We start from the raw sequence: 16,068 nt of genomic DNA, 5'->3' as shown, positions 1-16,068 counted from the left end.
GGCCTGCCCTGTATCCTGAGACTGTGGCCCCTGGTTCTAGACTCCCTAACCAGGGGAAACATCCTCCCTGCATCCAGTCTGTCTAGCCCTGTTAGAATTTTATACGTTTCAATCAGATCCCCTCTCATTCTTCTAAACTCCAGTGAATACAGGCCCAGTCGAACCAATCTCTCCTCATATGACAGTCCTGCCATCTCCGGTATCAGCACTATGAACCTTCGCTTCACTCCCTCTATGGCAAGTATATACTTTCTTAGGTAGGGAGGCCAAAACTGCACACAATACTCCAGATGTGGTCTCACCAAGGCCCTGTATAACTGCAGTCAGACATTCCTACTTCCAAACTCAAATCCTGTTGCAATGAAGGCCAACATACCATTTGCCTTCTTAACTGCTTGCTGCACCAGCCTATTTACTTTCATTGACTGGTGTACAAGGACACCCAGATCCCTTTGTACATCCACCCAATATATCACCATTTAAATAATACTCTGCCTTTCTGTTTTTCACACCGAAGTGTACAACTTCACATTTATCCATGTTATACTGCATCTGCCATGTGTTTGCCCACACACACAACTTGTCTAAATTGCCCTGAAGCCTCCTTGCATCCTCCTCACAACCCCATCCAGTTTTGTGTCTTCAGCAAACTTGGAAATATTGCATTTGGCAGCTGGGGCCCAAGCACTGATCCCTCCGGTACACCACTAGTCATCCATCGCCTGCCACCTCTAAAAAGATCAGTTTATTCCCACTCTCTGTTTCCGATCTGTCAGCCAATTCTCAATCCATGCCAGTGTATTACTTCCAATCCCATGTGCTTTAATTTTACCCATGAGCCTCTTATGTGGGACCTTATCAAAAGCCTTCTTGAAATCCAAATACGCCACATCCATTGATTCTCCCTTATCTGTTCCACTAGTTACCCCCTCAAAAAACCCTAGTAGATTAGTTAAGTGTGATTTCCCTTTCATAAACACTTGCTGACTTTGTCTAATCCCGTTAATGCTTTCCAACTGTTCGGTTCCCACGTCTTTTATAATAGACTCTAGCATTTTCCCCACTACTGATGTTAGGCTAACTGGTCTGTAATTCTGTGTTTTCTCTCCCTACTTTTTTTTAAAAGTGTGGTTATATTTGCCACCCTCCAATCTGTAGGAACTGCTCCAGAGTCTATAGCATTTTGGAAGATGACCACCAATGCATCTAATATTTCCAGGGCCACTTCCTTTAGTACTCTGGGGTGTAGATTGTCAACCCTGGGGATTTTTCAGCCTTTAACTCCGTTAATTTCTCGAGCACCATTTTATTAATACTGATTTTCTTCAATTCCTACCTCTCACTAGACCCTTGGTTCCCTAACACTTCTGGGAAATTATGTGTCCTCTTTTGTCAAGACAGAAACAAAATGTGTGTTCAATTCTTCTGTCATTTCTTTGCTCCCCATTATAGTACTCCCCATTTTTGACTGTAAAGGAACTATGTTTATCCTTGCCAATCTTTTTTCTTCACATTTTTATAGAGGCTTTTACAGTCAATGTTTATGTTATTGCAAGTTTACTCTCATACTCCATTTCCCCTTCTTGATCAATCTTTTTGTCCACTTTTGCTGAATTCTAAACTGCCCCCAATCCTCAGGCTTGCTTTTTCTGGCAATTTTATATGTCTCCTCTTTGGATCTAATGCTATCCCTAATTTCTTTTGCAAACCATGGTTGAGCCATCTTTCCTGTTTTACTTTTGCACCAGACAGGAATGAATAATTGTTGTAATTCATGCATACGTACCTTAAATATTAGCTATTGCCTATCCACTGTCAACCCTTTTAGTAAGGTTCCCCAATCCATCATTGCCAACTCGTGCCTCATACCCTCATAGTTCCTTTTATTTAGATTTAGGATCCTAGTTTCAGATTCAACTTCTTCAATCGCCATTCTAATGAACAACTGTATAATTTTATGCTCGCTCTTCCCCAAAGGGAACTGTTAATTAATCCTTTCTTATTGCACATTACCCAGTCTAGGATAGCCTGCTCTCAAGTTGGTTCCTCAATGTATTGGTCTATAAAACCATCACATACACACTCCAGGAAATCCTCCTTCACAGTATTATTGCTAGTTTGGTTTGTCCAATCTATATGTAGATTAAAGTCACCCATGATTACAGTTGTACCCTTATTGCATGCATCTCTAACTTCCTGTTTAATACCTTCCCTTACATCTTCATTACTGTTTGGGGGCCTATAGACAACCCCCACCAATGTTTTCTGCCCCTTGGTGTTTCTTATCACCATCCAACTAGATGCCACATCATGATTTTCCGAGCTAATATCCTTCCTCACTATTGCATTGATTTCCTCCTTTACTAACAATGCTATCCCACCCCCTTTCCCTATTTGTCTGTCCTTCCTAAATAGTGAATACCCCTGGATGTTCAGTTTACAAACTTGGTCACCCTGCAGCCATGTCTCCATAATTACAACTATATCATAACCGTTTATATCTATATGCGCTGTTAATTCATCTAATTTATTGCCAATGCTCTGTGCATTAAGATACAATGCCTTTAGATTTAACCTTTTTAACCTTGTTAGTCATCTTAGCTTTATTTTGCACAATGACCTCATTTGCTTTTCACCCTTGTTTTTTCTGCCTTCTGCTGTTGCTTCTTACTTCTGTCTTTTGTTTCTATCCTTATTTCCCCCTCCTCTGTCTCCCTGCTCAGGTTCCCATTCCCATCAAGGAGCCCTAGAAAAACTGGAGTGAATGGGAATCAGGAAGAAAACTATCTGTTGGCTGGATTCATACCTAGCACAAAGAAGATGGTTGTGGTTGTTCGAGATCAGTCATCTCAACTCCAGGCCGTCACTGCAGGAGTTCCTCAGGATAGTGTCCTCGGCCCAACCATCTTCAGCTACTTCACCAACAACCTTTCTTCCATCAGAAGGTCAAAAGTGGGGATGTTTGCTGATGACTGCACAATGTTCAGCACCATTCACAGACTGCTTCAGTATCTGAGGGGGTCATGTCCAAATGCAGCAAGACCTGGACAATATCCAGGCTTGGGCTGGCAAGTGGCAAGTAAAAGTCACATCATACAAGTGCCAGGCAAAGCCTATCTCCAACAAGAGAGAATCTAACCATTGCCCCTTGACGGTCAATGGCATTACCATCACTGAAGCCCCCACTATCAACATCCTAGGGGGGGGGGGTTACCATTGACCAGAAAATGAACTGGTCTAGCCATATAAATACTGTGGCTACAAGAACAGGTCAGAGGCTAGGAATCATGTGATGAGTAACTCACCTCCTGACTCCCCAAAGCCTGTTCACCATCTACAAAGCACAAGTCAGGAGTGTGATGGAATTGCCTGGATGAGTGCAGCTCCCACAACACTCAAGAAGCTTGACACCATCTAGGACAATGCAGCCCACTTGACTGGCACCACATGCACAACATTCACTCCTTCCACCATCGACACACAGTAGCAGCAGTGTGTACCATCTACAAGATGCACTGCAGGAATTCACCAAGGCTCCTTAGACAGCACCTTCCAAACCCATGACCACTACTATCTAGAAGGACAAGGGCAGCAGATAGATGGGAACACCACCACCTGAGTGTTTCCCTCCAAGTCACTTGCCATCCTGACTTGGAAATATATCGCCGTTCCTTCATGGTCGCTGGGTCAAAATCCTGGAACTCCCTTCCTAACAGCATTGTGGGTGTACCTACACCACATGGGCTGCAGTGCTTCAAGGCAGCAGCTTCTCAAGGGCAACTAGGGATGGGCAATAAATGCTGGCCTAGCCAGCGAAGCCCACATCCCGTGAATTAATTTTTAAAAAATCGTTCTGAATGGCTGGCAGTCATCTAAATTAAGTTTAGAGCTTGCTAACATGCAACTGACTTTGCATTCCCATTAAATGAAACCGTTCATCCAAACTCCAGATATTGTCACTCACTGTTACTAGCTATATATAGCAAGATTTATAAAACTGACATCAGTTTCAGTTTGCAGACTGGGTAGCCTTATTTGCTGAGAAACGTTAGCTCATTGCTTTATCTATGGCTTCAGCTCATCCAAAACTTGACTGCCCGCTTAAGATTGGATTGGGATCCATAAAAGATTGTAAGTTGCCAAAATCTGGAACTTCTGTGCATTTGCTTCAGGGTTGCCATGTTTAGAAATACAGTAAGGGTTGCCACAATCTAAACTAAGAATATGTTTTTAAATTTCTTTCATGGGATGTGGGCATTGCTGGCAAGGTCAGCATTTGTTCCCCATCCCTAATTGCCCTTGAACTGAGTGACTTGCTCAGCCATTTCAGAGGGCAGTTAAAAGAACAAAGAACAAAGTACAGCATAGGAACAGGCCCTTTGGCCCTCCAAGCCTGCACCGATCATATTGCCTGTCAAACTGAAACATTTTGCACTTCCGGGGTCCATACCCCTCTATTCCCATCCTATTCATGTATTTGTCAAGCTGCCAGTTAAGTATCAACCACATTGCTGTGGGTCAGGAGTCACATGTAGACCAGACCAGGATGGTAGATTTCCTTCCCTAAGGACATTAGTGAAGTAGATGGGTTTTTAAGGTAATTTATGACAGTTTCATGGTCGCTGAAAACTGAGCCTAGTTTTCAATTTCAAATTTATTTAATTGAATTTAAATTCCACCAGCTGCTGTGGTGAGATTTGAACCCATGTCCCCCAGAGCATTAGCCTGGGCCTCTGGATTATGAGTCCAGTGACATTGCCACTACTCCATCATCTCCCCATCTGCTCCTTAAAATATCTTCATCAATCCAGAAAAATTATGACAGAAAATAAATCAACTATTTAAAAATTTCTCAATGTAGTTTGCCACATTCAGAATCATAAATTTATGTGCATAACATTGTAACTTTCTGCACTTCTGCAAAATTTGCAATTCAAAATTACAGCTATTCTTAAAGTAGCTGAATCAGCTTATTTTCAAAGTGCTCTACTGAAACAGTAAATACAGCAAGTTAATCCTTAAAATTTAGAAATCCCCAACTTTAGGTGGGTAAATAGAAAAAGAAAGGAAAGGGAGTGAGTATGAGAACAATAGCAGGAGAGCAAGAGTGCTATTGAGCAAGAGAAAGAGGTTTGAATTTATATTTATTTATATATATATATAATGATCTCAGGACATCCCAAAGCGCTTTACAGCCAATGAAGTACTTTTGAAGTGTAGTCACTGTTGTAATGCAGGAAATGTGGTAGCTAATTTGTGTCTTGCAAGCTCCAATATACAACAATGGATAATAACCAGATAGTTTTCATTTAAAAGTAATGAATAAATATTGGCAACACAGGGGATACTACTCTGCCCCCAACCCCTACTCTTCAAAGTAGTGCCATGGGATTGGTTGTGTTCAATAGAGCAGATGGAGGCCTCAGTTTAACATCCCATTTGAAAGGTGGCACCTCCCACAGGGCAGCATTCCCTCACTAATGCACTGGAGTGTCAGCCTAGATCTTTGTATTCGAGCCTCTGGAGTGGGACCTGAACCTAAAACTTACTGATTCAGAGACCAGGGTGCTACTGAGCCACAGCCAACACACAATATGTATTACGCAAAACAAATTTAGGGAGTTTAATGTAGTTAATTTTTATTTTTCATTAAATTATAACTATTAGCATAGCTGTGTTTCTGCAATGAGGCTCTGAACCAAATAAAAAACCATTTGCAGCAAAGACAATTACAAGTTGTCCAATTTTGACCAATTAAGGAGAGCGGTCCTTGATCCAAAAATTCAATGTCAATGCATGCTTTTTATGAACTAATCCTTTAAAAGGGTATACACAACACAGTCCAAGCTACTAGATTTCTAAAAGATGTAGAACAAAATTAAGGATTAAGACAACAAAAATGTGGAGGCACCTGGACAGTTGAACATTCAACCCATGTTTGAACTGTGGAATGCTTCACCTTCGTTACAAGTTAGTGCAGTATCTTCCTTCTGCCAATAGAGGTCTACTGAGCATGGTGTGAGTGGCAGAATAGGGGATTGAACCCATGGTGTTGGTGTTACTTGCACCATACTCTAGCCATCTAGTCAAATGAGCTAACCAGCACCCCCAGTATATTTAGAACTTATGGCATGAAAACCAACAGCAGCAACAGCAAATTTACATTCAACACAGCAGCAGTGGTCAACATGAGGCAACTGCTCCTGGAACAGCAGTGATAGTTAGCTAGATTTTATTTCCAATTTCCAGCATTCAGAGCATTGGCTTATCCACTAATAAAAATATGAAGATTTGCATGTTGTTATTTATAGATTTTGGTTATTATTTCATTTTAGAGTCACTAAAATGTATCGTTATGCTTATGTATACAAACAAGTGACAGCCAAGTGGGCTGAAATAACTGTTGCAGTATTTCACAGTACTAATTCATTATGGCTAGTTCTGCTAATGATCTGAGCTCCATAGGAAAGGTAATGATGGCCGATTCCAAAGAATCAGGTGTCCAAGGGAAGGTAAACAAATGCATACATTTGTAGAGTGCATTTCATGATTTCAGAACACTCCAAATTAAGACAGTTATATGGCCTATTAAGTACTCTTGTAAAAAAAAGTCAGTGTTATAAAATGGGATATGTGGCAATCAATTTGCAAACAACCCATAAATATGTGATTATCTAGTACTGTGACAACATGGCAAACATTATGCACAGATCTCTCTTTCTTTCCATATATTTAGAAATGGTATTTGCTTTAACTCAGAAGAATGATATGCCAAAATGAATCAGATTCAAAATTTGTATCTTCTGTTCCGGAATTTGTCATTCAACCAACTGAGCTATGGAGCACTTCAGCTCCAGTGAAACTCAACTGATCTTCTTTTAAATAAACTGAGTTTTTAAATCTTATTTTTGTGTATACCGTTATTGATTAAGATTTGTTTTCCTCCAAATTATTTTTCTTGTACAATGAACACTAGTAGATGAAGGACAAGACACATGAATGTTCATGCTCTGTGCACAGCTGTACAATTCATTTTGATCAGTTCTCTATCTTCAATTATAATCACCTCCAATTCCAAGGCATTAATATGAATGATGAACATTAATGGAAAATCTATTTGAATACATTACAAGCAAATTTTATTGTGTAGACAACTGAATTATGTATGCTTGACCATGCCAGTTTCTAGTAATCTCACAACTACTCAAACTGAACATCAAGCATCAAGTTTACAGCCAGTTGGTGTCTGCTCAAATAAGGCAAAGCAAATAAAAACCGTCCCATGCAGTCAAAACTATGGGCAGATATACAAAGTAGTGATCCAACCTCCAGGTTCATTCATTATAAACTAAGATGAAAGCAAAATACTGCGGATGCTGGAAATCTGAAACAAAAACAGAAAATGCTGGAAAAACACAGCAGGTCTAATAGCATCTGTGGAGAGAAAAAAAAGTTAACGTTTCAAGTCCTTATAACTCTGAAGAAGAGGAGGAATATAAAGAGCACAAATATGCCATAGCTACTTAAAAACAATTGCAGCTTCCTCTTGTTGTCAACTTTTTAAAATCCCTGTGGCTTCCTGTGAAATACAGAAGGGAAATGAACTACAGACTTCAATGCAAGAGTAATGAGAGATCTCACTTTAGAACGAGTAGATTAGATAGCTCAGAAGAAAAATATGCACTAGCAACTTATTTTGGTTTATATACCAAACAAAATGAATGATCTTTATTCTTGGGATATATACAAAATGTTTCGCAAGAACATAAGAAATAGGAATAAACCACACAATCCTGCAATTCAGTATGATCCTGGCTAATCTTCTCCCTCAAGTCTAGTTTCCTGCCTGTTCCCCATATCCCTCGATTCCCTGTCTATTTTTGCCTTAAATTTGTTCAACAAAGGAGCATCCACAACCCTTACAGCGAAAAAAATTCTCAACTCAGTTTGAAATGATTGGCCATTTCCCTGAGACTGTGCCCCCACGCTCTAGATTCCCCAGCCAGGAGAAACAGCCTCTCAGTTCCTGCTCTGTCAAGTCCCTTCAGAATCCTGTATGTTTCAATGAGATCACCTCTCATTCATCTAAACTCAAACCTATAGGTCCAATTTACTCAGTCTCCCACATTGGTTCTAGGGGTGCAACAGTTGACCTATGTAGAGAACCTATGACAACAGTTGACTTATGTAGAGAACTGTGCTACCTCCAACGCAATTATATCTTTCCTTAAATATGGAGGCCAAAACTGCACACCAAGTGTGATCTCACCAAAGCCCCAGACAATTGTAGCAAGACTTCCTTATTCTTATACTCAAATCCCCTTGAAATAAAGGTTACCATGCCATATGCTTTTCTAATTGTTTTCTGTAGCTGCATGCTAACTTTGTACAAGCAAACACAAGTCCCTCTGACCATTAACAAATTTCACACCATTTAAAAAATATTCTATTTTTCTATTCTTACTATCGAAATGAATAAGCTCACACTTCCCCACATTATACTCCATCTGCCATCTTATTGCCCACTCACTTAACCAATCATACCTTTTTGCAGCCTCTCTGTGTCCTCCTTTCAGCTTTGCTACCTAGCTTTGTATTGTTAGTAAACTTAGTTACATTACTCTTGGTCTCATCATCCAAGTCATTAATGAAGATTATAAATAGCTGAAGACCCAGCAATGATCCTTGTGACACTCCACTAGTCACAGCCTGTCAACTTAAAAATGCCCTAATATCCCTACTCTTTGCTTCAAGCTCTTGAGTCAAGCCTCCATCCTCCCAAAGTACTCACTCCACGAGCCCTTATCTTGTGTATTAACCTTTTATGTGGCACCTTATCAAACACCTTTTGGAAATCAAAATATACTACATCCATCTACCCTACTAGTTATACCCTCAAAAAAGTCTAATATAATTTGTCGAACATGATCTCCCGTTTGTAAAATTTTGATCATGTCATGATCTTCTAAGTGCAGTCCTTTAAGTTGCATGGACTATAGAACTGTGCAAGAGCACTGCAGGCAGGTAGGCAGCAGTACCTGAGCGTTCAGAGGAAACTGAACACATTTATAAAGATAATGCCAAGATTGGTGGTGCTAAGTAAATATAATCCTGAAAAATATTACAGGATACATGGAACGTGTTCAAAATCATGAGTCATCTAGACAGAATAAATAAACTGTTCCCACTGGCAGAAGGGTCAAGTATTAGAGGATACTGAGTTAAGATGTGTCATGATGTGGCAGGTGATATATGCCAGGTGGACCAAATCCACAAGGGAAACATGGCCACGCTATCACAATGGTTTTGCAATTTGTATTTATTATGAGAAGTTTTGTGCACTGAATTCAGAAGTAATGAGTCCACTAACACCTTTAGAAATTTTAAAAATTAAATTAAAACATTTATTGACACATGAAAAAAATTCAAATATAAACAAAAGATTATCGTTATTTAATACTATAACAAATCCCAAAATTCCTAATTAACCTGACTCCCAACTACACATGCCCTTTAAGGCAACAGTCCAAAGTAGATTTAAATTTAAATAAGCAATCCAGCAAGGATACCACAGCACCCACTCGACAGTGGGATCCCAAAGGCTTCGAACACAACTTTAGTTACTGTAGCAGCACTTCTTCAGAGAGTGGCTGGGGCTTCTTCCAAGTCTGTCACACGGTGTACCTTTCAAGGTTTTACATGGCCACCCTACATAGCCTTCCATCCTTCTTTATATATGTTTCTCTCGTTTTGTGAAAAATTCCATTGTTCTACATGTCTTTGGAAATTTACTTTTCCCATAATATAAGAAACTTCCATGTTGTCAATGCAGTCTTTTTCCTTTTGGGAAAAATAAATGTAATAACTTTGCCCTGTTTATCTTGTTAGGTGTAAGCATCCTACTATCCCTTTGAAAACTCATTTATCTTAAAATGCAAATTTCATTCACTCCTGATCTGTTGACTTTTATACTCTAGCTCACTCATTAGCATTTCAAATGCCCTTTTTACACCTGACTCTGATAATTTCGACCTTGCAGTCTATCTAACTCTAATTCAATTAAATCAGTCACACAAGCAGAACCATTCCACATTCACACCCGTAAGCATGCAATAAGATAATGAAGAATATGATCGTTTCATGACAGATGATTAGCAAAAGAACCAACAGCAACATAAGGTAATTCTTTTGTGACATAAGGAAATTCTTTTGTATGCAGCAAGTGTCTTGGATCTGCAGTGAGGCTGTGATATTAATCATAATAATGACAGATGAAGAGACCCAAGACTGTGGTGGGAATTCAAGCCTTGCTTTCAAAAGGAATTGGATAAGCACCTGAAGAGAAAAAAATTACAAAGCTATGGTGAAAGAGAGGAGTATTGAGACTAGCTGAGCAGCTCCTGCATAGGCATGATGGGCCGAATGGCTGCCTCCTGTGCTGCAACCATTCTATGATTCTATGCTTATTTATGAAGGGTAAACGTGCAGCATTTAAAATTTATATGCCTATAAGAATACGTACAATACTGGTTATCAGAACTCTGTAGCCCAGGTTTGCACAGTCTCTTGACACTTGGAAAGACTTAAAAACGTTAATTCATAGCTGCAATGTGCCATGAGCTTCTGATTTGCCTTGGCATCTGGAGGGAGCAGTGTGAGGGAGAGCCAAGAATTCAGGAAGTCCTCACTTAACAGCATCTCATACAACTAAATTTCATGTTAACATCACTCTCCAATTAGAACCCTGCATTCGCATTGTGTTGCTCCTGTTTTGTGTTAATGTCACCATACCCCTAGACCTTCCCATGTAACTCCTTGCTGTGCCTGCAAGAGCTGGGTTTTGGGCAAGGTGGGGAGCAGGCAACCTTGGGAGGAGGTTATGAGCCTCAGACAGACTGTTTTTGCATAACATCATTCCGCATCAATCGCGTTTTCCAGAAACCAATTTACGATGTTAAGTGAGGCCTTCCTGTAAAGGCATCAGGATTGTCACCATCAGATGTTTCATAAACTTTCTGGTCCATTTCCCTTTCGCTCATTTATCTCTTTTAAAGTTACATAACATTTTTTAAAAAAACTCCATATTGGCCTCTTTTAGTCAAGAAACCAGAATAGTCTGGGTCAAATATTTTTCTGTGGTCATCTACGCTTCTCCATCATCAGTGGAGGTAGCTTCCTTCCGATGCTTCCAGAATCAAATCTTGGTTATTTCAGGCTAAAAACAGGCAAAATGCAGCCAAAGCAGGTAACTGAATTTGGCTGTGAATTGAATCAAAATTGTGGGTAAGTTAAAGTACTGGACTAGGAACCAAGACAACACGAGTTCAGAATTCCACGATGGTAAACTGTAAGAATGAATAAAATAAATTTGGTATGACAATGGGGCCTTCAGGAAAGAGAATGTGCCTCTACACGTTATGGTGGAGACGTAACTTCACTCCACTGCTTGAATCACTCTAAATATCTGATGAATCACCCAAGCAAGTTCCTCAGCGTTAAGAGCAATAGTTAATTTAAGAGGACAAAACCCCTCACCACCTTCATGGGACAAATTGTAATAGGCAATAAATGCAACCGTGGCAGCAATCCGCAAATACAGAGAACAAGCTAAAAGAAAATGAAAAGTTTACTGTTAAGAGCCGCAAGGCAGCCAAGCTTTGGTTCAGCTGATCTCAAATGTTTCTGAAATTTGTGCTCTTTTGCTTTAATTTGATACTGCAGCTTAGGTCAGAGGTGAGATACCAAAATTTAATTGTACATTGAAACAAATGGACAGTTTCAGTAACATGTTCGTTTAGGATTTGCTTTAAAAAAGTGCAAAATAAGATAATTAAATATGACAATAACAAACTCACTTATTAGTAGAAGAACCTCTTGGCCATGTTCCATCTTCATTCTTCTGCTCTATTACCAGTACCTTTTAATTAAATTACACAGAGTTAAAAAGGGAAATAATGGTGCACAATCACACAAAATACATAATTCACTGGGCCAACTGAAAAGCTGGCATTGACATTACATAGTAACTAATCTTCACAAAGGACATCTATATATTAAAAATCTTACGTCTACATGCACCCTTAATCTCTTCATTAACAAATTAGTAGGTACATTTTTATAATGGAAATCAGCAGTGTACATTTGTCATGCTGTAATTACAGCCTCCCCCTACAGCGCCAACAGTGAAAATGTACAAGTATGACAAGCCTTCACAGAATTATAAATATGGGCATAGCAATTTATCAAAGGAATAGAATTAGGGCAAAATGTATGCCTTTGGAATGGAAACTGAGTTATGTTCCACACCCTGGTCCAATAACAGCCCCCTTTCATCTGAACATATGTTTGCTCCCGATTCCCTATGCAACTGGTTGTGCTGGGAAGAAAGAAGGAAGAAAAAAGGAAGACTGCAAGAGCTTTGAAATCTGACAAAAATCAACAAGTGCTGAAAGTACCCTCAAGTCAGTTCATGCCATTGAACAGAAAAGACAAGTTCTGGTGTTTTGGAGTGTATCCTTCATCAGACTGACTTGATGACTCTTCTTCCTGCCCTGGATCTAATCTGGAGAAGTTTATTAACTATGCTTCCAATTTCCACCCATTTCTCACCTTCTCTGATCTTCCCTACCCACGCTTCTCACACTTCCATTTCCAACAACAGGTTTTCCACTGATATTTATTTTAGCTCGCCAACTCACATAACCATAAGATATGCTTCATTCCACCTTCCCGCCTATAAAGGGACTCTGGTCATCCCTCCCAGCTTTTCCACATGTTTATTCTGAGGAAGGGGAGGTGGTGGCGTAGTGGTATTGTCACTGAACTGGTAATCCAGAGACCCAGCGTAACGCTCTGGAAACCTGGGTTTGAATCTCACCGTGGCAGGTGGTGAAATTTGAATTCAATAAAAATTTGGAATTAAGTTTAATTTTTAAAAAATCCATTGTTGAAAAAACCCATCTGGTTCACTAAGGTCCAGATGGGTTTTTACAACAATTGACAATGGTTTCTAGACTTTTAATTCCAGATTTTTATTGAACTCAAACTCCACTATCTGCCGTTGCGGGATTTGAACCCAGGTCCCCAGAGCATTACCTTGGGTCTCTGGATTACTGGTCCAGCGAAAATACCACTACGACATTGACTCCCCTGAAATTAGGAAAACTTCTCTCTAACTCAACTGTGAAAGCTCTATTGGAAGAATACAGTGCATTAATCTCAATTAATTTTTTAACTATACAATGTTATGCAAATAGAAAAGATTCAACTATTTTCAGAGAGGGCTGTAACAGTTATTTTAACATTACATTTCCTATAAATTTTTCTTTGTCCATGGTAACTCAGGATACGAGAGAATAAGAATGTGAGTAATGAAGTTATACAATTGGGATCAATCCCTGTTCTGAGTTACCTAGCCACAGCGATTGAAGCAACAATAAGAGCACAAAACTGACCACTGTAGACTGATAGGCAGGGAGAAATTGTTATCCAGAGCTGATTTGTTCGTCTATGTGCATATGTTAGATGATGACATCAGCAGTCTGGGCAATGAGTTAAACAGTATCCCGTTTAAGCACTCAAACAAAGAATGGCCAGTCAAGCAAGGCAATTGAGGGTACTTGGCAGCTGGGGAAGCATTCCTTTAGGAAAACAATTTGGAGGTTTGTGGAGGGGAGGTTTGGGAGGTGGGGGAAGGGAAGAGAACTGAAATGTTTAAAAGAATTGCGTGTATACCATACTGGAACAAGGGAAAGACGAGCTTGACTTGTTTGTTATGAAAACTTCAGAAGAATCATATTTAACCAGGTCATACGTTGCATGTATTTTTCTTTCCATAGATATGTTGTATTCTATTGTGTCGGCAGGGCTGGGGTGTGGGGGGAGTTAAGCATGACAGGGGACAGATTCTCAGAATCAACTGTCTTTGTCTCCCAAGTGTTCTAAAGGTTTCACTGGGTGCCTGATACAAAGTAAAATCAAGCCAGAAACAAAGAAATGAGGAGATAGAAAGAAGGAAATATGTATATCATATTTATACTACACCAAAATAGCATTTGATTAATGGTTATAATAATGCAAGCAGGAGCCATGTTTTCATTGTTCCTACCACTGTGAAGTTGTACAAGAAGCACTGCTCAGATTTTTATATTATACAACTGACTGATAATTCTATGCAAAGTAAGCTTCATTTTGTACAATATTGTTTCTTTCCCCCTCTCCCAATGTAGATTTACACCAATACATTCCTGCTATCTTTTCCCCGGTGATTTGAGTGTAAGGATAGCTTGCCACTTTTAAACAGGTTTATAGTCCAACATCTGTGGTTCTGAATCCAGACTGGAGTGAACAAGGTCCACCTCAAATAAGTTTTGGGGATGCTTCCAATTTTCTGTATCGAGGGGATTTTTTTTTGAGGGAATAACAGGGTACTGGACATGCACACGTAATATCTGATATAAACACAGAATAAGAATCTTAAATGTTATCAGATTGAGAACAGTTTTATCACAATCCAATGTGGCAACTCCAAATGGCAACTATTTTGAGGAAATGTGATCCACTGTTTGTTGAAATTTGAATGCTTGAAGCAATTGTCTACATCACTGAAGAATCAGTATCCATGTTATGGCTTTCTATGTCAATGATGCATTTATCATGGTTTTTCTCATTCTTTCACAGGATGTGGGTTTCACTGGCTAGGCCAGCATTTGTTGCCTACCCTTAACTGCCCTCGAGCAGGTGTGTGCATCTTCTAGAACCACTCCAATCTATGAGGTGTAGGTACACCCACAGAGCTCTTAGGGAGAGTGTGCCAGGATTTTGACCCAGTGATACTGAAGGAACAGCAACATAGATGTGTGGCTTGGAAGGAAGCTTGCAGGCAGTGGTGTTTCCATGCATTGCTGCCTGTGGGAGTTATCGGAGGGGCTTTGGTGAATTGTAATAGTGTATCTTATGGATGGTACACACTGTTGCCACTATGCATTGGTGGTGCAGGGAGTGAATGTTTAAAGGTGGTGGATGGGGTGCCAATCAAGCAGGCTGCTTTGTCCTGGATGGCGTTGAGTTTCTTGAGTGTTGTTACATCGCACTCATCCAAGCAAGTGGGGAATGTCACAGTCCTGGCTTGTGCCTTGTAGATGGTGGACAGGTTTTGTGGAGTCAGGAAGTGAGTCACTTAACATAGAATTCCCAGCCTCTCTGACCTGTGCTTCTAGCCACAGTGTTTATATGGCTGGTCCAGTTCAATTTCAATCCAAGGCAGCAGCTCACCAAGTGTGGCACCAAGGAGCCCTAGCAAAACTGGAGTCAATGGGAACTGAGGGGGGAAAACTCTTTGCTGGTTGGAGTCATACCTAGTGCAAAGGAAGATAATTGTTGTTGGAGATCGATTGTCTCAGTTCCAGAACATCCATGCAGGATTTCCCCAGGGTAGTGTCCTGGGCCCAAACACCTTCAGCTGCTTCATTAATGATCTTCCCTCCATAAGGTCAGAAGTGGGGATGTTCACTAATTGTATAATGTTCAGTATCATTCACAACTCAGATACTGAATCAGTCCATGAACATATGCAGCAAGACCTGGACAACATTCAGGTTTGGGCTGCTAAGTGGCAAGTAACATTTGTGCCACATAACTACCAGGCAATTATCATCTCCAACAAGAAAGAATCTAACCATCTCACCTTGACATTCATGGCTTTATGACTGTGGTGGCTTTACCATCATAGAATCCCCCCTACTATCAACATCCTGAAGGTTACCATTGACCAGAAATTGTAAGCGCTAGTTTTAGATAGCCCTACCTATTGTAAGTGATGTTATCTAATAAACCGGAAGTCTATTTGAGTCAACTGGCTCATATTTGGAGATGGAATTTTAGATTTACGCTTGAATTCAAATGGTCCTAGGTTCATTGAAAACTCCCTATACCTAACCATCCTGCATCTACTGAAGCCAGTTCCTGGAGATCAATTCTTGCACTGAAGTTTTGAAATATAAAGCTAGTTTTTAAATTTATAAGGAATGAACCAGCTAGGTTTTTACATCAATCAAGTAGCTTTCATCC

At 39.9% G+C, this 16,068-nt stretch overlaps 1 protein-coding gene across 16 annotated transcripts in view; it reads right to left on the bottom strand.

Annotated features, from left to right (window-relative positions):
* Window positions 1-16,068, bottom strand: part of LOC121293362 (ubiquitin carboxyl-terminal hydrolase 15-like) — a 114,716-nt gene that overhangs the window by 58,690 nt on the left and 39,958 nt on the right. For 12 of the 16 annotated variants that reach the window (XR_005946499.1, XR_005946500.1, XR_005946501.1 and 9 more), the window contains one exon: window positions 11,856-11,917. Coding sequence is in view for 13 of the 16 variants with exons in the window: in XM_041216357.1 (XP_041072291.1) it covers window positions 11,856-11,917 (62 nt within the window). In the remaining 3 variants the exon portion in view is untranslated. The other 4 variants (XM_041216363.1, XM_041216366.1, XM_041216367.1 and 1 more) reach the window with 3 other exon arrangements.

The sequence above is a fragment of the Carcharodon carcharias genome, chromosome 21 (genome assembly GCF_017639515.1).
Source record: "Carcharodon carcharias isolate sCarCar2 chromosome 21, sCarCar2.pri, whole genome shotgun sequence".
In the NCBI taxonomy this organism is placed as follows: domain Eukaryota; kingdom Metazoa; phylum Chordata; class Chondrichthyes; order Lamniformes; family Lamnidae; genus Carcharodon; species Carcharodon carcharias.
The sequence above is the reverse complement of the archived record's forward strand: the minus strand, read 5'-3'. Positions and strand labels throughout refer to the sequence as shown.